The sequence below is a fragment of the Helianthus annuus genome, chromosome 9, assembly GCF_002127325.2.
Source record: "Helianthus annuus cultivar XRQ/B chromosome 9, HanXRQr2.0-SUNRISE, whole genome shotgun sequence".
Lineage (NCBI taxonomy): Eukaryota > Viridiplantae > Streptophyta > Magnoliopsida > Asterales > Asteraceae > Helianthus > Helianthus annuus.
The window spans coordinates 157,662,793-157,690,602 of record NC_035441.2 but is presented as its reverse complement, the minus strand read 5'-3'; the positions used below and the strand labels follow the sequence as shown (position 1 = coordinate 157,690,602).

Sequence of the window (27,810 nt, the reverse complement as noted above, 5' to 3'; positions counted from 1 at the left end):
ACACAATCAAAACAGCCTCCAATCATGAAATTGGCTGCAGCCTGCCTTGACCAATATAAAAACAAACAAAAAACCTCGCTTTATGCAGTTAGCCCACCATGTGAATGGGGGGTGTACTATATTGGATTCTTCTTATTATTGGTTTTCATTTAATGTCGCATTCGTAAAAAAATAATTCAAGAAAATTATCAAAATAAACATTGATCATATGTATTGAAGAAAATAAATATTGTCCGCGTTTATGGTAGACGCGTCACTGAAACAAGCAAGTTTTTATGTCTATCGTAGACTTATGTGAGCCCTAGCAAATAAAGTGTTGACACGTGGATCTAAAAATAGATGGAGGCTACTAGATGTAAGTTTGCGTCTAGTAGCCTCCAACAGTTGTGTCTACGGGCAACAATTTGCGTCTAGTAGCCTTTGATATTTAAGTTTGCGTCTAGTAGCTTTTAACATTTAAGCTTGCGTCTAGTAGCCTCCACGTGTCAACAATTTATTGAATAGGAGTGATGAGTCTACGATAGACGTAAAAGTTTCCTCGTTTTCAGTGACACGTCTACTGTAGATACGAACACTGTTTTATTTTGATAAATAGGCGATATGATTTCAATATCTATTTTTGATAATTTTCCCGTAGAAAGAATCCAATAAATATATTAAACTTGATATGTCCGGTAGTCCATCATAGGGGAAGGATCCACTAAAAAGTGGATTTTGCCTAAGTAGCCTAATAAGGATTGCAATGATTACATGTGTCACTCCTAATAAGTAGGAAATAAGGGTATTTGGTCCTTATAAATAGGAGTGAAAATGACATGTGGCACCCCTTTTGTTTTTTTTAAGAATACAACAAAAAAGTCTAGTACAAAAAAATTTAGCACGAAAAATCTAGTACAAAAAAATATGGCACAAAAAATCTAGTACAAAAAAATATAGCACAAAAAAATTTAGTACAAAAAAATATAACACAAAAAAGTTAGCAAAAAAATGTAGTACAAAAAAATGAGAAAAAAAATTAAAACAAAAACATTCAGCACAAAAATTTAGCACAAAAATATAGTACAAAAATCCAGCACAAAAAAAATGTTATACAACATAGAAATCCAACGCATTTTAGTCGGTTTTTTTAGTCTTCATATTTTATAGAAAAATTGGTTTTTAATAAACCAACCTTTGCTCCGTTGGTAAATAATAATCCTACCTACGTAATTGGTATACAATAAACCTACCTATCAACATGTTAGTACTCAATGAACATTCGTTAATTTTTTTTAACTGAAGTTAGTTTTTAAGTTTTATTTATTACACAAACAGTCCCTGTAGTTGTAATTTACTAGTTTTAACTATTACACATATGTATATATAAAATTTAATTACATGTCCTTGACCTTTTTTTGTTTTAGAACATAGTTAAAACTAGTAAATTATAACTACAGGGGTGTTTGTGTAATAAATAAAACTTAAAAATTAACTTCAGTTAAAAATAATTAACGGAAGTTCATTAAGAACCAACATGTCGATAGGTAGGATTATTGTATACCAATTACGTAGGTAGGATTATTATTTACCAACGGGACAAAGGTTGGTTTATTAAAAAACCAATTTTCCTATTTTATATAGCAATATGGTTCTCAAATTAAAGATAAAAAGACGCTCGATTTTACGGTGAAATTTTTATGAAAAAATAATGTCGTATAAAAAAGTTATGAACGTTTAAAAAATGAGGGTGAAATATGCATGTGCCTTGCATGTGAAGAGAGAAAGTCCAAATTATGATTTTCCCAAGATACTCTTGCACTCCTTCTTTCTCCTACACTTTAATCTTAAACATGGATTTGAAAAATGAATGGTTAAAATTACTTCTCATCCTACTTAGGCAAAATAAACTTTTTATTTGATCTTACCACATCCATCGTATGTCTCAATATCTTATTGATAGACTTTAAAAATCAATAATATAAGGATTTTAAAATATAAATTTTTATCTTTTTGGTTAACTGATTGTAATAAAAGTTATTTTTTCACTGTCTGTCTCAACAACTTATTATCTTTTTGATATAATGACTAAACTTACATGTCATAAGAACTCAAACTCTGATCTTCTACTATCTTAAACTTTATCTAACTTATCAACATCGTTGAGTATTCCCAAGTCGATATTTATTATCTTTTGCTTGAGGCAATAGATGATTATGATCACCAGAAACTTTTTAGTTTTTCTGGATAAGATGTAATCACGAATACATAGGGCTGCAAACAAACCGAACAAACATGAAAAAGACCTTGTTCGTGTTTGTTTGTTAAGAAAAAATATGTGTTCACAAACTGTTTATGTACACTTATCAAACCAGATCTTATGTTTGTGTTCATTTGTTAAGGAAATGAACTTGTTCATATTCGTTTGTGTTTGTTTGTTAATTTTTGGCAACGAACAAAAACAAACGTTGATTAACAAAAATGAGCATAAACTAATATTCATGAACACAAATGGAAACACACGAACACAAATAAACATTCATGAACATAATATATAATACACTAACATTTATTAAATATTTTATTTGTCGGGATTTTAAAGTATTTAGATAAAATATAGAAACTAAAAACATTAATGAACTATAGAACACAAACAAACACGTTACCGAACGTTCAAGAACATAAATTAACGAATCGACCTCTTTTCATGTTCGTTAAGAATCAATGACACTCTCAAGTTTCTTTTGTTAAAGGTATGGACCACTCTTCGTATATTGAACGTGAAAAAACAAGTATTGAATTGTAGATAATTACACTAATAAAATTCTACGAAATCAATTAACTACGATATCCAATATTACTTGAGTATGTCGCTCTTTATAACCCAGTACATGGTCCAGTATAATTAGTTGGTTATATCCTCCAATGACACCGTTTGGGTGTAACAATTTGTAATTTGTAAATTAACAAGTTAACGTCAACTCGCGCGTTGCAGCGGGATATTAATTATAAATATTTTTAGTACTACTATATGTGATTCGAAAATATTTAAGTCACCTAACCCATAAATTTTTTTTTAACTCATGAACATAATAAATTAACAATATTAATTAATATTATAATATAACGTAGGTTAATTGGGATGATGGGTCAGATTTGTTGCAAAAGGTGATGCGCCATGGCTGATTAAATTAGGGCCAAACATGCCTAGCATTCATTTTCCTCCACACATACAGGGTGCCAGGCATGATCAATTCCAGACCCCATAAACTTTTTGGTAAAATTTATACGAAGTGAAAAAACAGGAAGGGTCGGAGACCCCTTCCCATGAAAAGATCCGCTAGTGATTATACATAATCCCAGATATCTAATTACATGTCTTAAATTTAATGAGCATAAAATTTTCAAGCGTCCATGACATTATAGCCTAGTGATTTTGAGGATGTGATCAGGCTTACAGACCATTAAGTTTCGGGTTCGATTCCCATAAGAGGGCTTTTCCCAGATGTATTGGGTTTTCTTCTAAATTGGTGTATAGGCACTATTGCTTAGTGGAGATGGATATAATTGGGTGGTTCCGTTAGTGGCACGATAATACTCTAAGGGTTCGTCAGTGATCTAAATTTATTGTTCAAAAAAAAAAAGTCAAACAATCTTTATATATATCTCATATTCATAAATAACTAACATATAAATCCTTTAATGGACGTTCGTATTTGTTTCTGTTCTTTAATCAGAATTTTAAGGTTTTAATATCCAACTTCCAGACATATGATGTTTTTATTATGGATATCATCTTCTATAATTATACCTTTTATGTTGAAGATACAATTTGATCATAATCATATTCTAGTTATATTCAAGGCATAAACGTCAAATTGTTCTTCAGTTAAAATCAATTTCATTCAATTTTGTTGTGAGCAGTGATTCCATGGCATCATTAAAAGAAATTTAGTCATACTTGAATCTCACATATTTGACCACATGCATCCAAGTGTCATACTGTTATAATGGCATACATCAATATTTCAATCGTGACGACAGAATCATACAGGGCACATCTTTTAACTAACTTGAAATTGTATTTGTAAAATTAATCGCTAAAACCTATGCACGTAAGAATTGTGAACATAAAAACACATGTCTTATTGATGCCAAATAAACAAAGAACAGATATTTTTATAAGACGCAATCATCAGAAATCAATAGACGAATTGTAAACATGAAAACGCAGAATTTTCTTGATGCCAAACAAACAAAGAACATATCAAGTTTTTTAAGACGCAACAAACGGAAATCAATATACTAATATCGTAAATATGAAAACACGAATTTTCTTGATGCCAAACAAACAAAGAACATATATGTTTTCTAAGACGCAACAAACAAAAATCAATATACGAATTGTAAACATGAAAACGTAGAATACCACACAAACAAAGGAAAGAAATTGAAGTTATCAACAGCGGAAACATAAACTATGGGAGCGAGAGGAAGCAAAACTTCAAATGGAGGAATGAAAAATCTGGCGCCAAATCAAGGACGGATGAAATTGATGACGATTGTAACAGAGGAAAAGGAAGGCCAGAGAGGATCGCCATAGGAAAATAGTAAAACAGTTGCATAGTATAAAACTTTTAATGATTTGATGGATATTTAATGAATTGGTGGGAGTAGGAAATAAAATTACACTTTATATTTAATCAATCGAACAACAAACGGTCATAGCGTTTTGGTTGTGCAGAAGTGCATGACACATTGGGGTGGTGGATGGCATAACGTGTGTTCATTATTCAAGGGTATTATTTAAGGGGTGTGTATATTAGAACATGTTGGTTTGGATTGGCGGTTAACATAACATGAGGAGTTTATTAATTCTAAAGTATTATTTAAGGGGTGTGATGTGAAGAGACACAACTATTAAGTAGGGGTGAGCAAATTAACCACATAACCGATAACCGAACCATAACCGACATAACCGAACCACTAATAACCGATAACCAATATAACCAATGGTTATGGTTATGAAACTTTGTATAACCCTCAATCGGTTATGGTTATGAAGCTTTGGTTAACCGAATATAACCGAATCCGAACCGAAGTTGTGATGTTAACTTTATATAATAGATTTCTGTTTTACTAAACCATATAGAGGGTTTTTACTAAGATAAAAGTATGTTAGTAACAAAATAATCTTGATATAGATGTCATTTATTTTGATAAAGAACTAAGGTGTTATGGCCATAATTGTTTTTGTTTGAGAATTACCTTATTAAAAAGAACTCTAAATCAGTAGTTTAACCAAAAAGTTTAGTCTTTGTTATCTTATAAAATAGGCTCAAGCTAAGTTCAAATCGTGCACAACCATATTTATTTCAAACCTTGCTTGGTTACTTAACCGAAATTAACCAAAACCGACTCATAACCGACTTCATAACCGATTAACCATAACCAAAGTTTTGTTATGGTTATGGTTACAAAAACTCCATAACCGAACTAGCGGTTATGGTTATGGATAATAGTAAAAACGACCCAAACCGACCTATGCACACCCCTACTATTAAGTTAGCCAAAGGTACCATATGCTATTTTTTGTATGGTTATATAATTTATTAAAGGGGTGTGTGTATATTGGGACATGTTGATTTGGGTTGGCAATTAGCATAACATGTGTTTAATATGTGGTATGTGTTTATTAATCCAAAGGTATTCTTTAAGAGTGTGATGTGAAGAGACACAGCTATTAAGTTAGCCTATGGTATCCCAAGTTACTTTTTGTAGAGTTATATCTATCTACTATACTAAAGCAAAATAAAGGTTGACCATTTGACCATGATGTGGCAGCTCTCTTTGGCCAGATAATTGTGACTTTGGGCGCCATTCTTCTTTTCTTCCATATTCCTTCATTTTCTTCAATGCTAATAAATATCAGTTACCTTCACCGCTCTCTCTCTTCAATTATCTTTGTTACCACCGCCTTCTCTTCAATCGATCCTTTTCAAGTTCATCTTCTTCAATCGATTCCTGATAGGTTTCTTTGATCCATATCGAAAGTTTGTAAGTGTAGATTGTTTATTTCTTAGTTTAATCCTTTTTTTTGTCTGAATTTTATTTTGGTTCTGAAAAAGTGTTATTCTGTACAACAAACCCTAGATCCGGTTGTCATTATAGATTTGTTCTTTATGATTATTTGCTTTTTGTTTTTGTTATGCATTTTTGTGTTTAATCATATCACTAAATCGGTTTATCTCTTCTGTTTTTTGTTACTTTTTTTGAATAAATTTCGTATTGTTATGTGTATGAAACCCTAAGTCCGATTCTAAGTCCAGATCTGTTTATAATGTTTAGTAACATTATTATGTTGTTATTAAATTTTATGTTTACTCATATTCCAGATCTGTATGTTATTGTTATTGAACTTGATGTTAGATTTGTTAAAATCCCTAAAATGTTTAGCTGATATCAAAATTTCATTGTAAAAAAATGTTTAATTTTTTATTGAAATTTGTTGTTTATTCATATTCCAGATATTTATTTTATTGTTATTGAAATTGAATCTATGTTTACTCAAATCCCTAAAATGATAAGCTGATATCACAGTTTCATGGTCAAAAATTTGTTGTTTATTCATATTCCAGATCTTTATGTTATTGTTATTGAATTTGATGCTAGATTTATTCAAATCCCTAAAATGATAAGCTGATATCACAGTTTCTTGGTCAAAAAACGTTTAATTTTGATTGATTCTGTATTGTATGCACCATAAAGTCTTTGAATATATTGTTTTTAATATAAGATCTGTTTGATTTGTTGTTTTTTTGTTATTTTTTCTTTTAATTTTAGCCTGTATCTGATTTTCTATGAAGATCTGATGCTTTATGATGATTAACATTACTGTTGAAATTCAATATAAAATCTGATTTTTTATTCACATTCAAACCTGTTTTTGCAGGTTTATAGTATGCCTGTCCCTTCTTCATTAAGGTATATGCTTTTTTACTAACGTATTGTATTATAATATCCATGTGACTTATCCAGTAAGTTATATTTCGCGTTTAAACCTGTTTTGTTAAGAAGAAACTTTCTGTTGAATAAAAAATCAGTGAAAGTTTTTTGCTTGGAACATTGAGGCGTCGTTGATGTTGCCAAGGAGTCTCAGGAAATGTTAAGCTATATAATTTTCTTACACTCCTCGGCAATGTCAACGACTCCTCAAAATAGTTTCTTCGAATCTCTCTGACTGATTGCTTCGTCGACAGATTGTTTCTTTTTCTCATCACAGATTTCCTGTATATTCCTTAACCGCCCTAACTTCATTATATATGGAAACTTGCCTTTTTGAATGAATAATCTTTAATTTTTTTAGGTAATTTTGGAACCGTTTCCATTTGTACTCCATATATATACAAAATTGTTTTTAGTATAATGTTGCAATCCTTTACTTGAGAAGCGTTTTCTTTTTTTTGTTCATCATCATACCTCCAAATACAAGCATCGGTAAGTATATTGCACCTCTGTTTTAACATTTGTATAGTTTATTATATATAACCACAAATAGAGTTTTTTGTATTATTTATGTTCTATTTAACTGTGTAACTGATATTTCAAGTGGTATCGATATCATTAACCCTAATCACTATTTAGTATTTTGCTAAATACATGTCTTATAAAAATTCTGATTCAACTGTTTGAAACGAAAAGTATGTTATGTATGGTTATGAAATTTATATTTCACTAATTTACTATTTATACAATTTATTGAATTTCTTAGTATGGTTATTTTTATGGTATACAACTCATTCTTCAACTTATTCATTAATCCTTTGTTTGTTAATTATTTTTTTTGAATTATATTAGATTTGATGTCGTATTTTTATTGTAACCTGTTTTTTTGCAGGTTTTTAGTATGGGCGAACGTTCATCAAGGTATTATGTGGATAGTTTTTGAATTTTCTAACAATCCCTTTGTCGTGTTATATTTTGTTAACATTGTATTATGTAATTCAGTTACAGAGGACCCTGGTTCTGTAGGGTAATGAATCGAGCAGACCAACTTATTCTGGTATAGGAAAAAATTTTACTTTACTTATTTGTGTTATCTTCCTTTTTCATATTTTTAAAAACATATAATTATTATTCTATTTTTTAAATCAATTGAAAATATTTACAATTCATTTTCCCTTTAATTCTATGATTAGTCCATTCCGGATGATGCGGCTTCCAAACTGTGGGGTGTTGACAAATGCCCTACTAATGTTATGATACACAGTGAAGATGGTCGTCACTTTAATGTTTTCTTAAGCGCGTCTAAAGGGAAGTTTTTTTTTCTTTCGTGGTTGGTCCAATGTTGTTGAACACTTGGGACTAACTCAGGGATGTTTGGTAGTATTTAATCCTTTAGATCATGCTACGTTTAAGTTAATGACTTATAAAGATGGTGTTAGTCGTGGGTCTTTCTGGACATATATGCAACCTCCATCATGCAATTTTTATGTAAGACAAATGTGAATTTTTTTTCCTGATATATTCAAATATTATTTATTTATTTATAGATACTAACCTTTTTACTTTTTTTAACATGCTACAGGTCATTCCTGAATGTATTTTGCCCAAAACTTACGATTTTTCGTCAAATGATGTAATCTCTACGGTTATGATCGACAACCAAATGTTTAACGTTTCCATTTTAACTAATGACGGCAAAGTCGGTTTTTCCGCTGGTATGGATGTAATTATTAGTATGTTTCAGTTGGAGGTTGGTTGTTATTTCTTATTCACCAAAGGTTTTGGACATTTTTTCTATATGAAAGTCTTTGGAAAAACCGGGGTTGAAATCACATATCCTAAATTACATCTTGATGAGGTAAATTAAATATATGTACTTAATTCTATGTTTTATACATATCAGCCTGAAATTCATCATTTGTATATTAATTTGCAGACTGAGGTTGCTCCAATAGATGTTGAGAATGAAGTTGAAGAACAAGTACATGGTGGTGTTATTCGGTTTGTTCGTACTGCCGGTGATGATTATTTTGTAAGTTTTCATATCATCTTGAAAACTGATAAAACACATAAGTTTGATGTGAATTTAATTTACTTAATGAATATTAATATTTTTTATCAATTTTACTTAAATACAGAGAATTCCTAATCCTGTTTCACGCATGGCTAAGCTTCATGAAGGGTTAAAAGATTTGACCATAAAATTTTTGCATCTGGACCCGCCACTGCAGATTACTAACGGTACCATACGTGAAAGAAGACCCAATGGTCGTGGTTATCGTTACGCTTTAACCTCTTGGAAGAAGTTCATGAAAGCTGCTCAAATTAAGGTCCGTGACCAGGTTCACTTTTCTTTTGATGAAAATGAGCAGGTGTTGACTATTGAGATGATTGTACGTTACGTTAACCGTAGTAATTAGATCTATGACAATTATGGCATGTTTTTTGGGCCTTTCCAGTTTTTTTTGGTTATAACATTGGTTTTTGACTTTAATTTCAAGTTTTTATATATCTTTCAATCTATTTCTTTTTTTAACCACTGTAAGAAAATAGTTAAAAGTATAATCTATTGTTTTACTAATTTATATTCCCACTGGAACATCTTATCATAGATAAACCTGTGATATTCAAACTACTTATATCGAAAAAAATTTATTTTATATTTTCAGTATAACATTGCTGATTATTGTTTTACAACTAAATATATATAAAAAACAATATATAAACTAACTCTGCATATATTAAAAAGTATTATGAACTTAGTATTATATCTTTAATATATTACACTATGATGTTACATTATAAACATTTTTTTAAACATACCAGAATAATTTTTTTATTATATATAATAATTGCCGAAAGTCATGTACGACATATTAGGTTGCATATTTATAAATGTTTTCATTTTTTTGAAATTTACTAATCATCAAAAATCCCTCCGTTTTTTTCAATTTCCAATTAATAACTATTGAAATTGTTAATATGCCCCATGTGTTTTTTATCCACTGTAATCGTTTACAAATCTATAATAAGCCAAACAAAAAATATACAAATGTAGTATACTTAGTTATTCACATTATATGGATATGTTCATCAATGTGTAATATGTCATAGTTCAATGCTGACTTTAAAACTGCTAAAGTTTTATAATGTTCCTTAATTTCAAATTCAATAAAAGGTTAATAAGGAATTTAATATTGACAATGCGTATACTAAGTTAGTTAGTTACATTTCTTTTTCTAATTTTTTATGACATATTACCATATTTTTGGACATTTATGTTGATTGACTATATTTTTAGAAAACACCTCCATATTACATATTTCCATTTTCATCTTATACTATAATTGATTTTGTTCGATATTTTAAATTTTTATACTACACAATCTTTACTTAATTTAATTTGTCTACCTATTATAAATATTCTTTAAACATTTCACATTGTACTCAGTTTTATCTACTCAGCATTTTCTACATCATTTTTCATACTCTTTGGTAAGAATACCAATGAGACTTCTATACTATATTGATTTATAATTTATTACAATGTGTTAGTATATAGTGTTTGTTTTCTAATCTTTACTTTGAATTTTTTGCAGAAATGGAAGAAGGTGCAATCACATTGTTGAATAATTTGGACCTCAATGTTGATAACTATACCATAAGAATACGCATTGTTCGTTTGTGGACAAGAGCTGATTTCAATAACGCTAGAAAAGTGTATTGTTATGATATGATATTCATGGACAGTGAGGTAAGTGTTCATATACGTATGTTATAATTTAAGTTTATATACTGTTAATTGTCAAAGTACGTATTATTTGTCTAAAATAATGTTGTTGTTTGGCAGGGAACAAAAATGCAAGCTTTTGTTTTGGCTAAAAACGCATCTGGATATCAACATCTTTTGGAAGAAAAGCGTTGTTTGACGATTAGAAATCCTTCATTGGGTGAGAATCGTCAGAAGGTGAAGTACGCTAACGGTGGTTTGAAGATTAACCTTAATAACAACACCGTTGTTGAGGAATGCCACGAGGCTATTGGTTCTGAATGGGGTTTTGATTTTACTCCCTTTGATTCAGTTGTGGAGGATCCAACAGTTGACAACAAGTTTTTTAAAAGTCCAATTGGTATGATATACAATTAAAACTATTTAACTAAACACAGCACATTTTTTATTTTGTTGACACTATTTCATTTTTATCAACAGATGTAATTGGTTTTGTGGTCAAAAGTTTTCCCTTCGAGGTAGACACAGAAACTAATAACGGACAAAACCAGAAGAAAGTCACCTTTATGCTTGAAGACTTGAAGTATTTATTTATTTTTTCCTCTATTTTATTGTTTAATATATTATTTTTCTATATTATGTACTCTGAACTGCTATTTTGATTTTATTCATTTCAATAATGTTCAGCAATAAGCAGATCTTCGTGACGCTTTGGGACGGTTATGCGGATCAAATAATGGAGTATGAGAGCAGCAATCGAGGTGAAAAAAATGTCGTCGTAATCATTCAGTTTGGGAAGTACAGATTCTGGGGAGGTATCGTATTACTTCAAATATATTGTGTTTTTTTTCTTTATGGTTACATTTTGAATAATTGTTTGCATTAATTAAAATAATTGTATATATATGTTCAGGGCATTTGTCTGTTTCAAATTTGTATACTGTCACCCGAGTCTTAATTAACAGTGATATTGATGAGGTTGCTGAGTTTAAACAAAGGTTCACTATCCTAATAAGTTAATTTAAATTTCCTATGCATTTCTGTGAATCTAAATTTTTAATTTTTATTTTTTAATAGATTTATCGAGAAACTTTCTCCCGAAATGTCTTCCAGTTATTCTGGCCTAAGTTCTTCGGTTGCGAAGTCTGCCACTGAAGAATTTCTTTCTGACCTCACCTTTTTTCCCATTGGGTCGTTAACCTCAATAGATACGGTAACACGTTAACAGATAGTTTTTATATGTTTTACACTATCAATTTTTTTAATACATTATATATATCTTAAACACAGACGAGGTTTGTTGTCATTGTTGGCACTATCAAGAGTTTTGCATCGAACAATGAGTGGTTTTACAACGCGTGCACAAACTGCAACAAAAAGGTTTCAACCGTTACTGTTGTTAAAGAAAAGCAGGATGGTACTGATGGTTCTGAAGAGGTTACTGTCTTAGAATGCAAGACTGATATTTGTAATACAAGGACCGTTACATCAATTCCACGGTAAATATTAACCATTTTTTGTTTTTTTTTTTGTCAAAATAAGTTAATCTCATTTATATTTTTTTGCAGAATTAGGCTTTATATACGTGTCCAAGATTGCACTGGTATTGTGAGTCTAACATTGTTTGAGCGTGAGGTGACAAAGCTTTTGAAGGTTAATGCTAATCAGCTTTTAGACAACAACATTGAAGTATGTAGTAAATAATTCATTTTATCATATTTTTTTTTATTTTAAAAATATTAATTATATTTTATTTTTCAACAGTTAGCAAACGAAGGAAGCTTTCCAAATGAGCTAAATTCATTACTCAATATGAAGTTTGCCTTCAAGATTGCTGTTTCTTCTTTTAACATCAGCAAGAAGTCTGATGGATACTCAGTCTCCAAGATGACTGATAACCCGGTTGTTTTGTCCGAGCTGGATAAACATTTTGACACTATTCAGGTATAGTTATTCCAATTCACCCTTATATTATTATTACAATCTTCCATCAATGTTTAATTACTGATTAATATGATATATTGTTTTAACTTAAAAAAATTTACAAAATCAGCCTATTGATGAGGAAGCCGTCAATGTCGAACCATCCGATTCAAATCGTAATGATTATTTGCCTGTTAAGGTTTAGTATCGTTTACCTTATCTATTATTCAACTTTAACTCATTATATGTTAATTGTATGTTTCAAACTCATACCTATTTATTCATTTTATTTAACTAGGATTCTATATCCCAAACGGGAGACGATGTAACCCCTTGCTCAAATGTGTTTAAAGTTGGCTTTACAACATCGTTTGATCGAAAGGATGCTGAGTTTGATACGAGCAGCGAGCGTGACTTGAAGCGCAATTTGGAAACCGTGTATGACGTGGATGATGTATCTTCGCAGTCTTCTTCGAAGTCGCGTAAAGATGGTGGTGTGGATGCAGTTCTTCTAATTCCAAAGAAAGAAAAGTAGTCACCTATATTTCGAACATTTGATTAAATCGGCTGTTTTTTTCTTAAGTATTTGGTTATTTATGTTTATTTTGACAATGGTTATAACTGTGTGGTTGATTTTTATGAACATGGTTGTTTTATTGTTTAGTTGTTTGTTATTTATATCAATTGTTATTTTGCTAATTTATTTTTCTAATCCCGTTTTTTGTTTCTTATACATATGACATCATTATTCTTTTTTGGTGTATAACATTTTAATAATATGTCGTTAGAGTATTGATATTATTATTTAAAATATAAGAGCTAATATGATTTTGTGTAACATAACTTAATTTAAGAACCTATGATTTAATCCTTACGTATGTATTAATTGGTATTTAGAAAAAATTACATAGTAATAAGATAACAACTTTTTACGTTATTTAAATATTAAAAAAAATAATCCCTTCTTTAAATAATGAATCTTACTTAAAATATAGTACCCAATATGATAATTCGTTAATTTGGCAAACTTAGATATATTTTTTTATTATATAAAATTTTAATATTATTTGTTATTTTATTTAAATATAACGTAAAATTTTATTATTGGTTGATATTTGAATTAAATTTTATTATACATGTAATGTAATGTATTTAAGTAATTTATTTAATACATTATAAATTTTTTAATATACACTTACCATAAATTATTTCTAATACTTTACTTATTTGTGTTATCTTCCTTTTTCATATCTTTAAAAACATATAATTATTATTCTATTCTATTATGTAATGTAAAAGGTTGTTGTGTTAATTATAGATTAAATCAATTTTATTTTTGTCAGAAATCAAACTATAGGGGATGTATATGTAAATTTCAATATGGCGGTTCTAAATAAGGACTTTGTCCTTACCATACTCTACCATCAAATCATCCTTCTTATCACTCTTATCATCCCTAGGAGAACTCAAATTGGCACCGGATCTTATCATCGGATTATCGCCGGAATCATCATTCATTTAGGTTTCCGGCAACCGAAACTAGGGTTTCTAATCTTCACTTAAAGGTAACAACATTTATGTTCCTGTGATCGGTCATAAACTTTACTTATTATCTTTTATATCTTTGATTTTATACCACTTCATTGATGTACTTCTAAGGTTAACCATTAATATTGTTGTTTTTTGTAAGATTGAGTCTTTAATTGTTTAATATATACTGTTGTAGTTTAGTTTTGTTATGCTATGTTCAAAAGTTGTTTATATATCGGATTATCGCCGGAATCATCATACATAATGGTTTCCGGCAACCGAAACTAGGGTTTCTAATCTTCACTTAAAGGTAACAACATTTATGTTCCTGTGATCGGTCATAAACTTTACTTTAAATCTTTTCCATCTTTGATTTTATACCACTTCATTGATGTATTTCTAAAGTTAACCATTAATATTGTTGTTTTTTGTAAGATTGAGTCTTTATTTGTTTGAAATATACTGTTCTAGTTTAGTTTTGTTATGCTATCTTCAAAAGGTGTTTATATACCCATCCAATAGTTTTCATAAACGTTTGTTCATGAAGAAGTATGTAATCATTTACTTAAATTTTGATAGATACTGGTATTAAAAATTTAAATTGCTGATGCACTAAATTTATTTATAATACTGTATCTATATTCATATAAAATTATAATTTGTTAATCATATAAATTTGAGTTTTTAATTATTTTAGTCGTCATTTTTTGTAGTCCAAGCAGTGTTATGTATATATTGTTTTTTTGTTGTATACTGTATATATTAGTGTTTGCTAAACTACGAGAATTTGAAAATAAATTATTGTTGTAGGTATCAAAATGTATACTTCATTTGTAAAGTATCTTCTAAACCCATCCTCATTGAGTATAGTAAGTAATCTTTATGTAATCTATAATTCCGCTGTTAGACTAATATAATTTTTAAGTTATTTTTTAAACTTATAATACTAAATATAGTTAATATTAATATTAATATATATACAGGATGTCCCTATCAGCTTTGTTAATCAATTCTACGGAGAGGATTGGGCCGATAGGAAGATGCGTATATATCACTCAAGTGGGAAAATTTGGGTCGTAATGTTGAAACGATTAAAACGTATGCCAGTCTTAACTGACGGCTGGGGAGAAGTTGTTTCAGATCTCAAACTTCAGAAAGATTGTCTCCTGTCATTTCGTCCCATGAACCATTTTGGTCTCTATCTTTCATCTTATGTTAATGGCGTATGTGAGCAATCTTATTTCACAATTAATCGTCATCTAACATTGGGTTATACGGTACGTAATTTCATTAAGTTTTCCTTAAACTTTATATTTAGCATGTATTTCTTTTTTAATAATATAACCTACATAGTCAACATTCAATTTGTTATGTTTCATATTAAGTAGATGATTGAAGAATCTTTTGTCCAACAATGTTTTGGAGACGATGGAATGGCTGGCTCATATGAGGTTAATTATAAGGGTTCTCCGTGGACGGTGTCAACAAGTAAGGTTAATTCAAACTATGTATTCTCAGAAGGTTGGACTCAACTTTGCAACGATCTTGGCGTTCAAGAAGATGATTTATTGGTTTTTGAAAAACTTAATGATGTTATGTTTGATTTAACGGTGTATCGAGACGAGGTTGAGATAAGGTTGAGCAAGAAGGTTGAATCTGATGATGATGATGATGATGATGTAATTCAGATATCTAGGGCTGATTACGATAAAGCGCTTTTGGAGGTTCGAATCTGTTAGGTATTATACTTTGTATCCATTTTTACTCTTCTATTAATTTTTTTTAATATGATTTTTTCAGGACATAGAGGTAGATGATAACCAGCCCACATCTGTTAAAAGTACATCAGTAACAGTCCCGACAAGTACACCGAAGAAGGTTCATGTTAAAGAGACGTTGAAAGTAGGTGATGGCTTACATTTCACGACAAGACAAGATGTAAGTTTACAGACTCTATTATATTGTTATATTAATTTATTTATGACAATTGCCTATTATAACTCAATTTTTGAATTCAACCTACAATTAACCCATACGAACATTATTACTGATACTAAACCAATGGTTGTATTTATATTATTACTTTTATACTTTTTTTGTTTGTTTCTTTGTACAAATACATAGTTTAATCAATTTGCCTTATCAGTAACACCATGGAATAGTTTCAAATATCATAATAATTGTATTCGAGTTTTTTGGAACTTCATTGTTTATTTCTTTGGTTTACAAGTCAAATATTTATTAAATAAACATGACAATGTACAATTAATTTAACAACTTTATTACGTCTGAAAAATAACCTCCAACTTTATTAGATCAATTAGAAGGTGAGTCTTGGATGTATATTTTCCTTTTTTTTTTTAAGATTAGTACATTTTTTATATGTAATTTGATGCTGACAGATTTTTGCTTTAAATTTTAAAAACATAAATGAATGAAAAAAATTTCATGTTCTAACTCTATTATTTCATAACAGGTCAAAGGAAAGGGAAAAGGTAAATTTTCTGTCAACCGATCCGTCAAAGTTGATAATTTCAACCAACAATGCAAAGGCCGAAAACGTTATACAACATCTGATCAAACTGTCAAGGTATTAAATAATTTATGTATTTTATATTAAGTGTACTAATATCCGTTTGTATTGTACATTATTTTCCTTATAAAAGGCAAAGAAATGCTTAACTGTTGATAAAAATGTGTAGCATCCAAAGAAGGGTTCAACGAAGGCAAACAAATTTTCCCGTATCGGCATTCATCCAGAATATTTCGACTTTAGCCGTAAAGCTGAATATAGGCTGGTACTTTTTCTTTTATACCTGATCAACCATTAAAACTTTTATTATTGTTTATATTTGCTTATAGTTTTTATTCTTTCAACGCATTAAGCGGCTTCCGGTGGAGGTTGTTAATAGAGCCGGCCTGTCTGATAGATTGCAACCTATATCTGTCCAGAACTTGAATGGTGATGTTGAAGTTTATGACACAAAGACAGAGTTAAACCGTTGTACGTTACGTTACGCTGTGGATGGATGGAGGAAATTTATGGATGATAACCAGTTGCAGTTTGGACACATGTTGCATTTCACATTTGTAACTTCACAGAGGAAGATTGTGTTGAACGGTGTAACTTCAATCTAATGAAGACTGCTATAAAGTGTGTTTAAAACAGCTATGGTTTGGTTAGTTGTTTGTTAGTCTTTTGAATGGATTTTTTTTGTTGGTTGTGGTTATGAACATGAGAAATTTGCGTCGTTTCCCATGGTTCACTTTATTTAGATCTTTTGTAATGATACTAATATGACTTATTTTGTAATAGTTTTTAGATTTTGTTAGTGTTTTATATGTCTATTATAGTAAGTAATTACAATCTTCATATTTACACAGTTCATATCTTTTATTTATTTTGAAAGATGTTATAAATCTCAATTTCCTAAAAAAAATTTTAATATATGGCAATCAAATTCATTTATGGAAACATAATCATAACAATTTAAAAACTTCTAAAATTAACGTATTACATGAATATATTTCCATTTTTTTATATTCTATCTCTATCTCTATATATTATTAAAGACTTCTTCCAATTTGTGATTTCTATATCCCCCTTTCATTTCGTATTGGATGATTCAATAAGAATTGATCAAAACACTCATTCTCCCTTGATTATTTCAACCTCGGTATTCAACATTTCAACTTGGTTAGTTTGTTCAGTTTGTATTTTTGTCTATTGTTATTTAATCATTTAGCATCTTATTTGTATATGTAAGTATTTTTGTTAAATTGTTTATATGAATCTTTATTTACGATTGATTGATTAAATATTACTTAACATGTGTTTCAACATACCAACTATGTAATTTAACAATTCTTTTTCTAAATTCATAGCAATGCCTAAACGACCAAAAATTGTCTCCGTATACAATGACGTTGATAAAGAAAACACTCAGCATGGTAAGTTATTTAAAGTTTTACAGTTTTTTTACCTTCTTAGTTCTTTGAGTATATAGATAGAGATGTATATTTTTTTATACGCAGTTCACCGGAATGAAAACACATCCTCCGACATTGTTAACGGTATAGCACTAATTATTTTATTGTCCATTTATATTATTTTAGACCTTCTTACTTAGTTCACTATTACGCTAGAATTTTTTATTAATTCTTCAATTTTTTTTTTTTGTGTCTCTTAAAAGTTCGACGAGGCAGAAGACCTTTATCAAGCATAACGAATGGTATTATTTTATGTATATATTTTTTTTAACAAAATGAGACTTATTTTTTCCTTATCTACAACTAACTATTTTGATTTGTTATTGTTTGTTCATTATAATTTTTTCAATTTGTCTACGATTTTATAATAGTTGTCCTCCCAATTGTTACTCGAGACGAGGCATCTCATAGAAGAAAATTAAGAAAATTAATCTTGGATAATAAGAAATCAAATGTGGGAACTACATCGTCATCCCTCAATATTGATTCCACTAATATTAATTCCACTTCTACTCCGTGTGTTACATCTGATAACATAGTCAACAAAATTGGTTTTCACAATTTTGAATCCACTCCTGAGGTGACTAATAATGTTAATTCAAGTCTTTCAAGTATTGTAACAAGTAAGTATTTCTTTTTCTTAATGTTTATATATTTGGGAATATGTTCTTATTGTTTTGCATCGATATTTTTAATATGCTTTTTTTGTCAATTGTAGCGGGTAACAATATTTGTAGTACCAGCAATCGTACAACGACAAAAAACGATATTGGGAATAATATTTCAACTGGCATCACATCAACCACCTGCACATCATCATTGAACCGTAATTTGCAAAGGCTATCATCTGGCAAACGTAAGTTGGTATCCAAAGCACGTATTTCGTCTCCTATACCAATGATCGACTTGACCACAGATGAAACCGTAGTACGAGATCCTTATAAAGGTGTTTCTACAGGTTAGGTTTGTTTATAAGTACTGCTACATATTGTAAAAATAATAAGTCTTAAATACGTATATCTTATTATTGTAATGAATGTTGTATATATAACTATAATGTTGTATGTTTTAACAGATTATTTAGATCACGGTGATCAAGTTATTACTTGTGAAGTTTGTTATGCAAAGTTATGGGACGCAGAGAAAGGAAGCGGAAGAAAAGAGGGTGGCAAAATATGTCATATGTTATGTTGTGGTTATGCCAAAGTTGTGTTACCGGATTACAAAACCGCGACACCTTATTATAAAAGTCTATTCATGTCAAATGACAATGAAAGCAAGCACTTTTTGAAGAACATTCGACGATACAATTCTATGTTCGCGTTTACCTCAATGGGTGGTAAGGTTGACCAAACCGTGAATACTGGTAATGCTCCTTTTTGCTACAGAATTAGTGGTGAAAATTACCATTCTATTGGTAGTCTTGTGCCACCAAACGGAGTGAAGCCTAAATTTTGTCAGTTATACATATACGATACTGAAAATGAGTTGGCAAACAGGCAATCAGTTTTTAGGTACCATTCATGAACTTATTTTATTAATAACATTTATTTTAAGTGTATATTTACTTAATATTTCAATTTGATGAAACAGGACTTCAGACAATGCTTCCTCATCATCCACTTCAGATGAAACCGATAATAAGCTGATACAACAAATCAAAGCAATGTTTGATGCCGAAAATGTGCTTGTGAAAATTTATAGGATGGTTAGAGATTGCTTCCAACAAAATCCTTATACCACTTTAAAGCTTCACCTTATTGGCAAAAGAGAACAAGATGGTCGGACTTATAACTTACCTACTTCCTCAGAGGTTGCTGCTCTTATTGTTGGAGATATCGATAACGCACTTGAGAAAAGAGATATCGTTGTCGAGACACAAACAGGTTCATTAAAAAGAATAAGTGAATTGCATCCATCCTATCTTGCACTTCAGTATCCTATTTTGTTCCCATATGGAGACGACGGTTACAGAATTGACATACCACATAGGGGTGTCATTGATGTTACTAACAAGAAACGTCCGAATTGTACAATGAGAGAGTTTTTTGCGTATCGTGTACAAGATCGTAGTAACCAGTTTTCATTGATTCTAAATTCTCGACGCTTATTCCAACAGTTTTTGGTTGATGCTTATACGATGATTGAGAGCGAGCGACTTAACTTTATAAGATTTCAGCAACAAGATCTCAGGTCTGATACATATGAGAATATCCGGAAACTAAGATATAACGGCCAACAAGATTTGTCTAAGGTTGGAAAACGTATTTTCCTTCCATCTTCCTTTACAGGCGGGTCACGATATATGATGCAAAACTATCTTGACGCAATGGCAATTTGTAAATGGTATGGTTATCCAGACTTTTTTATAACCATTACCTGTAATCCCAAATGGCCGGAGGTTCAAAGGTTTCTTAAGGACACAAATCTTAATCCGGAGGATAGGCCTGATATTTTATCTCGAATTTTTAAAATAAAGCTGGATGCCATTTGTAAAGATTTGAAAGACCGTGATTTGTTTGGAAAAGCTTCTGCTGGTATGTTTATAAATTTACTTTTTAAAAATAACCTTAATTATATTTACAAGGTTTTTATTTTTTTTTGTAGTTGTTTACACTATTGAGTTTCAGAAGCGAGGATTGCCTCATGCACATATGTGCTTATTCATGGAGAATGATTACAAACTTCCAACTGTAGACCATGTTGATCAGTTTATTTCTGCAGAAATCCCTGATTTAAACCAAGACCCGGAACTATATACGCTTGTGAAAGACCATATGATTCACGGTCCATGTGGTAATGCTAGAATGAGCTCTCCATGTATGGTTGATAGAAAATGTTCAAAAGGTTTTCCCAAGAAATTTCAAGATCACTCAACCTTGGATTCTAACGGATTTCCCTTATACAGAAGAAGAGATGACGGTTCCTTCGTTTCAAAAAAATAAAATTCAGTTAGACAATAGAAGTGTTGTACCTTATAACAAAAAGCTTTTGAAAAGATATCAGGCGCATATAAACGTTGAATGGTGCAACCAAGCGGCGTCAATAAAGTATTTGTTCAAGTATATTAATAAAGGTCCTGATAGAGCAACAGTTGCTGTGGTTCCGAGCAACAATGAAAACGAACAAGCAGAAAATGATGAAATTAAAGAGTATTATGACTGTAGGTATATATCTGCGTGTGAAGCGTCTTGGAGGATTTTTTCTAATGAAGTTAATTATAGGAGTCCTTCTGTTATGCGTCTTCCTTTCCATCTTCCTGGACAACAAACAGTTTGTTTCGGTCCTGATGAAGATATTAATCAAGTGCTAAACAAACCATCTGTGAACTCATCAATGTTTTTAGCTTGGATGCAACGTAATCAAGATCCTAACGACCATGTTGCACGTACACTAACATACGTACAGTTTCCGCGTTTTTATGTTTGGAAGCTTGACAAGCGTATATGGGTTCCGAGAATAAAAGGAAAAACAATTGGAAGAATTCATTCCGTTTCTCCTTCTACCGGTGAAGCGTACTATTTAAGAATTCTTCTTAACAAGTTAAAGGACCAACATTGTTTGATGATATTAAAACAGTTAATGGTCGAGTGTACGATACTTTTAGAGATGCTTGCTATGCGCTTGGTTTGTTGGATGACGACTCTGAGTATATTGAGGCCATCAAAGAAGCAAATATATCAGGTAGTGCAGGTTATATTCGCAATTTATTCGCCACCATGTTACTGTCAAGCACATTATCTAGACCTGAAGTTGTCTGGGAAAGCACATGGAAGTATATGACAGATGATTTTCTGTACAGATTCTCAAAGTATCATCGTGTTTCAGGTAAAATTATAAATTTCATATTATTGTTTTTTGACAGTTACAAAAAATTTACCATTAAATTTAGATGTGGTTTTGATTTTTCACAGGTTTATCAATTCCTGATGAGCAACTAAAGAACTACGTTTTATGCGAAATAGAGAAGTTTTTAACTCGGAATAATTCATCGCTTCGGAGATTTTTATCAATGCCTTACCCGGATACTTCATCTTTAGATAACTTTCGCTGCCGATTGATTAACGAAGAGCTTGCTTATGACAGAACAGAGTTACAAAATGTTTATCAAGGTCAGGTGAATTTGTTAACGGATGAACAACGTGCAGTATATGAAGAAATTATGAACGCAGTTCATGGAGACAATGGAGGAGTATTTTTTGTATACGGTTATGGCGGGACCGGTAAAACGTTTTTATGGAAAACATTATCTGCTGCAATTAGGTCAAAAGGTCAGATTGTATTAAACGTTGCATCTAGCGGAATTGCATCATTGCTGTTGGAGGGAGGAAGAACGGCTCATTCTAGGTTTCATATACCTTTGAATCTTAATGAGGATTCCGTTTGTCATATAAAACCAGACGATGATGTAGCTAAATTACTACAGCAGACCAAACTCATTATATGGGATGAAGCTCCTATGGTTCATAAACATGCATTTGAGGCTTTGGATAGAACTATGCATGACATTTTCAATATATCTAATCCATCCAGGTCTGATGTTTTATTTGGAGGGAAGGTGATTGTATTTGGTGGTGATTTTAGGCAAATACTACCTGTTGTTCCAAACGGTGGACGTCAAGAAATTGTGAATGCCTCATTATGTTCTTCTTATCTGTGGAGTAAGTGTAAGTTGTTGACGTTATCTAGAAACATGAGGTTAACTGTTGGAAGACCATCATCTGAAGTTGAAGAGATTAGTAATTTTGCAAAATGGTTGTTGGACGTTGGCGAGGGAAATGTTGGTGGTTCCAATGATGGAGAAGCAATAATTGAAATACCACCTGAGCTTTTAATTGATAGCATATCTGATCCAATTTCTAGCCTGATTGATTTTGTTTATCCGTCAATCTTGGATAATTACAATGATCCTAATTACTTTAGTACAAGAGCTATACTTGCGCCTAAGAATGAGGTTGTTCACGAGATTAACGATAGATTGTTGGCAGTTTTCCCTGGTGAAGAAAAAGAGTATCTTAGTTCTGACAGTCTATGCCCTACTGAAGATGGCAATGTTGATCAGCAAAATATATATTCTCCTGACGTGCTCAATGGTCTCAAAGTGTCTGGTTTACCAAATCATAGGTTAGTGCTTAAAGTTGGCGTTCCAGTAATGTTGTTGCGAAATATTGACCAACGAAATGGTTTGTGTAACGGTACAAGGTTAAAGGTCACAAAACTTTACAGCCGTGTTATTGAAGCTGAGATAATTTCTGGTGGTAATATTGGTTCTCGGACATTCATACCTAGAATCAATTTGGTACCTTCGGACCGAAAGATTCCTTTTGCATTTCAAAGGAGGCAATTTCCAATAACTGTATGTTTTGCAATGACGATTAACAAAAGCCAGGGACAGTCGCTATCTAAGGTTGGGTTGTACCTAAGACAACCAGTTTTCACACATGGTCAATTGTACGTAGCTTTATCCAGGGTTACAAGACGAGATGGAATCAAGTTACTAATACTTGACAATGATGGCAGGCCTACAAATAAAACAACCAATGTCGTATATAAAGAGATATTCAATGGATTGTGACTTTTATATTTTTGTCCTTTTTTTTCTTTACGTTATTTGTATCATTTTTTATTATATGCGAAGAAACTTATAACGAAGTATTTACGCATTAAAGTATAGTCACATTCTTATGTAGTATTGAATCAACAGTTATTTCTGGTAATAATATTGGTACATGATCTTTTATTCCAAGGATCCATATTTCTCCGTCCGACAAACTAATTACTTTCAAATTATATAACGTAACCAATTCAGATATAAACAACAATAACTTATTATGTTAATATATATACATACACATACTAATCAACAACCTTTTATAGATGATACCAACATTACTTACATTCCAAAATATGGTTTTTTTCAAGATATATAACTAATTGTCTTTAAGGTTAACCACTAGCTGCATGTCCATAATAAAAGTAAACATACCATCATAACCACTCATTACATGTCTAAAACAAAAGTAAACATAACATAAGTAGCATAATATAGTCCTGAATTCGAGTACACAAAATACCTTCTTCATTAGCTTAAACATTTACCTTTCAACCTGCATTAACTTGATCCACGTCTGATAAGATCAGCAGATTTCCTATGCTTATGAATTTGAAATGCATTTTGTCACCCAGACGAAGCCCATTCTCTTTCATGAACATTGGCCAACCTTCGATTGCATACCTCACATCATCTCCGTTCTTTTGGCGCCTAACATTCATATCCACTGTTTTTCCCTTCATGTTCCTCACTTTTAACACGTGCACTTTGTTTTTTAATCCGCCAACTCTTACAACATTAGCAGGCAATCTCTGCATGAATATGATAATTAACAATTAAACCAGCCTTATGAATGTAATAGTATTACCGTTTATCAATTAGTGTTGAAAAAACATACCATTCTGTTACCTCCCTTTTGTGTAAATTCACAGTAACCATCTTTATCAACAGAATTCTTCCTTGCAACACGTTTTGGTGCAACATCTAATATCTTCAATTTACTGCCTGATATCTTTCTAATATCTTTTTCCTAATTATTACAGACACACGTAATGTTTATAATAAAATATGTAATATATATTTTAATCTCTTTGAGTTCATCATAAATAAATGTTGTTATACGTACCAACCGACTGCGTGTTCTTTTTCCAACTGTTGAAACGGTTTGCATTTCCACTTCTGTTCCGCATCTCAGCGCCTTACCTTCGTCTGCCTTACAATATCCCTCAATATGTTTTCCTTTTTTCTTAACCTGTTTACACAATTTCTTATTTTAGACATCAATAACCAAGAAGTAAAAAATAAAATTCTTACATTTTTTTTGGCAGTTTGTTTATCTCTTCTCTTATCACACTGGACGTTTCCCCCTTCGAGACTTCTTCTCCACCAACGTTCTTACTCCCCTCATCTTTGTAACCACTTTCATTCATCTATTTATCATACAATTATACTTAGTAAAATCCCAAAAGCTAATTACAATTTATATTTATCTACATAAATGGATGCTTATTACCTCACACCTAAACAGATCAACTGAATCATCGTCTTCACATAATGTCTGTCATACAATAACATACGTAAGTAAGTCGGCTTTTTTACTAAACTCTTATAATTTAGTTTAAAATACTTACAAAGTCAACGTTTTTGTAGTATGTGTCTTTAGGTATCTCCAGCACAGATTCATCAACACTTTCTTCTTTGACGTTCACATCTAACTCAACTCCTCTACGATATATCTTTATCTCAAATGTTGCGTTGTCAGTTTTCGTGAACCACAGTAAATCATCCTCTTCTATTCCAAGATCATGAAATAACTTCGGACAACCTTTTGTAAGAACATAGTTATCATTAATTTTTTCCGTCTCAACTTTCCAACTATGACCTGCTGCATTTATGTTGTAACAGTCTTTCACTGGTTCGTACGAGAAACATTTTGTGACATAAGCTTCTGGAAGCACCTGAAAAGTAATGTAACAGTTTATTGATATATATTTATGTAAATCATCTATATTTCAAGTATGACAATATAAAAAATCATTAAGAAATAATAGTATACTTACTATTATCTTTAAAACGTTGTAACGATTGAATGTTACAAAAGATTCACCACTTATGTTTTCAACGAAGCAACTGATTTCCATACTTTTGTCCTCCATTATCCTTAATCGCAATATCGTCCTCTTTGTCAATTCAAGATCCCTTACTAAATTACTCCATCCGTCGGTTATAACAGATTCCCCACTTACACTTCTTAAGGAAACTGGCCAACTTCTACGACTTTCATGATTTATGATTATTTTTTTCCTTTGCCAATATACTCCGTATACATTCTTAACAAAATCAATTGGCAGCACCTGCGGATAAAGTTAGTCATTACATAATTTGTAATACAGGTTATATATAATATTTTTTAATCTTTATACATACAAGTTTTAATGACGATGGCTCTTCTAAGATTGCAATGCATGAGGGACTCATTTTTTAAACCTGCATTATACCAACATATGGTATAAACATTTAGTGTTGAACTTCAATGGATACATATATGTTCATATCAATAAGAAAATTATATTTTAAACAGATGTTCACAAACATTTTGCTGATACAATTAATATATACAATATACCTATAAACAACACTAAAGCAAATTTTCTTGATCAATACATTTATATAGATTATTAGAAATAAATAAATGAGTCAATTATTTTTTTCCAAAAATTATCATTTTACAGTGTTCAAGATGAGTTAAATATAATCTTACTTTTAATACAATTCAACAAAAAAAAAAAATCTGGATCATAAATTTTATATTATAATCATATCTATTCAATCATCCAAATCCCACTCTTAACAAACATTTTGTCTTCATAACAATATCATCAAAATCTATCAACCAAATCAAAGTATTAACCGAAATTACATACACTCAAGCACATGCAATACATATACTCCTTCTTAAACACAGATATCATACAGAACTTTTGAATTAATAAAAACCTAACTCTGATTTCACGTATAATTCTTAAATAATCGTTGGAAATAAACACAATTCGTGAGTTGTTTGTAATATTGATGATAATTTTAGTTTGTAAATGAAATTAACAACGTTCTTACAACTGATCGGAGATGAAGTCGGAAGTTACCTTTACTAATTTTTGAACCGCCGGTGATGTTTCTTGAAGATTGTGAAGAAGGTAAGCAGATTTGCAGAAGTTGATATGATATCTTTGTAATGATGATTTTTTACTTAAATGTTATTCTTATTTGTATTTTTCATTAAATCTTTAATAATATAACATTCAATTGGACGGTAATTTATGGTAACAAATATTTACTTTTATAAATTTTACTCAAACTTTTTAAATAGATATTGTTTTGTTTATTTTAGGATATAATTTTGTATTAGATGTTTAATATTTTTACAAGTAATTGTAAATCTGTTTATAAATATAGTAATGTACAACTGATTGTTTTTTTAATTGGTCTAAAACGTACAACTGATTGTTTTTTTAATTGGTCTAAAACGTATTCGAAGTTATTTGTTACGAAACTCCAGCAACCATAAGTGTTAGAGTAACAGATTTTAAATTTATATTGACCATCCGAAAATCATATCTCATACATACACATCATCGATCCACTTTTTTTACATTTGTTGTACGAATAAATTTTTTAATATATTTTAAATTCAAATTGATATGATAACAACGTTCATTGTTTTGAAAATGTAAGAAACATATCATTGTTCAACACCGCAACATTCGCGTGTATTATCAATAGGCATCATTGATCTTAATATTCTCTGGTACTAACTTTACGTTTATTTAAATTAAAATACATCATAATATTCGAACGAAGCTGTAACAAAGTATTTACGTGTGAAAATTTAATTTATTTTTTTTTAGCCACCCGTGTATTACACGGGTACTTAGACTAGTAATAGTAATAAAATAAAATAACTTTGCTTTAGAAAAACAAAAACAAATATTACAGGTTTCAAATCTTATAGTAAATTGAGACTATTCCATAACCGTCTACCAGGTTTCAACACATAAATTGTCAAATAGTATACACTTAAATATAATTCAAATCTTATTAAAATGTA

At 30.6% G+C, this 27,810-nt stretch overlaps 2 protein-coding genes and 1 long non-coding RNA gene across 3 annotated transcripts; all 3 read left to right on the top strand.

The window, feature by feature from the left end:
* Positions 1 to 10,582: 10,582 nt before the first annotated feature.
* On the top strand, positions 10,583 to 12,415 carry LOC110892410 (replication protein A 70 kDa DNA-binding subunit B-like). Its single transcript, XM_035977095.1, has 8 exons — positions 10,583 to 10,735; positions 10,832 to 11,111; positions 11,192 to 11,294; positions 11,399 to 11,526; positions 11,625 to 11,709; positions 11,789 to 11,924; positions 12,002 to 12,210; positions 12,280 to 12,415. Exons 1-8 carry the CDS (start codon positions 10,583 to 10,585, stop codon positions 12,413 to 12,415), a joined length of 1,230 nt encoding a protein of 409 aa, XP_035832988.1.
* A 171-nt stretch (positions 12,416 to 12,586) lies between these two features.
* Positions 12,587 to 13,006, top strand: LOC118482187. Its single transcript, XR_004867641.1, has 3 exons — positions 12,587 to 12,655; positions 12,765 to 12,833; positions 12,933 to 13,006. It is a non-coding gene; the product is annotated as an uncharacterized LOC118482187 (long non-coding RNA).
* Positions 13,007 to 18,051: 5,045 nt separating this feature from the next.
* LOC110876575 lies at positions 18,052 to 23,729 on the top strand. The gene is made up of 9 exons (XM_035977094.1): positions 18,052 to 18,115; positions 18,526 to 18,777; positions 18,873 to 19,112; positions 19,230 to 19,653; positions 19,748 to 20,691; positions 20,762 to 20,950; positions 21,063 to 21,669; positions 21,762 to 21,982; positions 22,069 to 23,729. The coding sequence occupies exons 1-9, from the start codon at positions 18,052 to 18,054 to the stop codon at positions 23,727 to 23,729; spliced, it is 4,602 nt and encodes a 1,533-aa protein (XP_035832987.1).
* Positions 23,730 to 27,810: the final 4,081 nt, after the last annotated feature.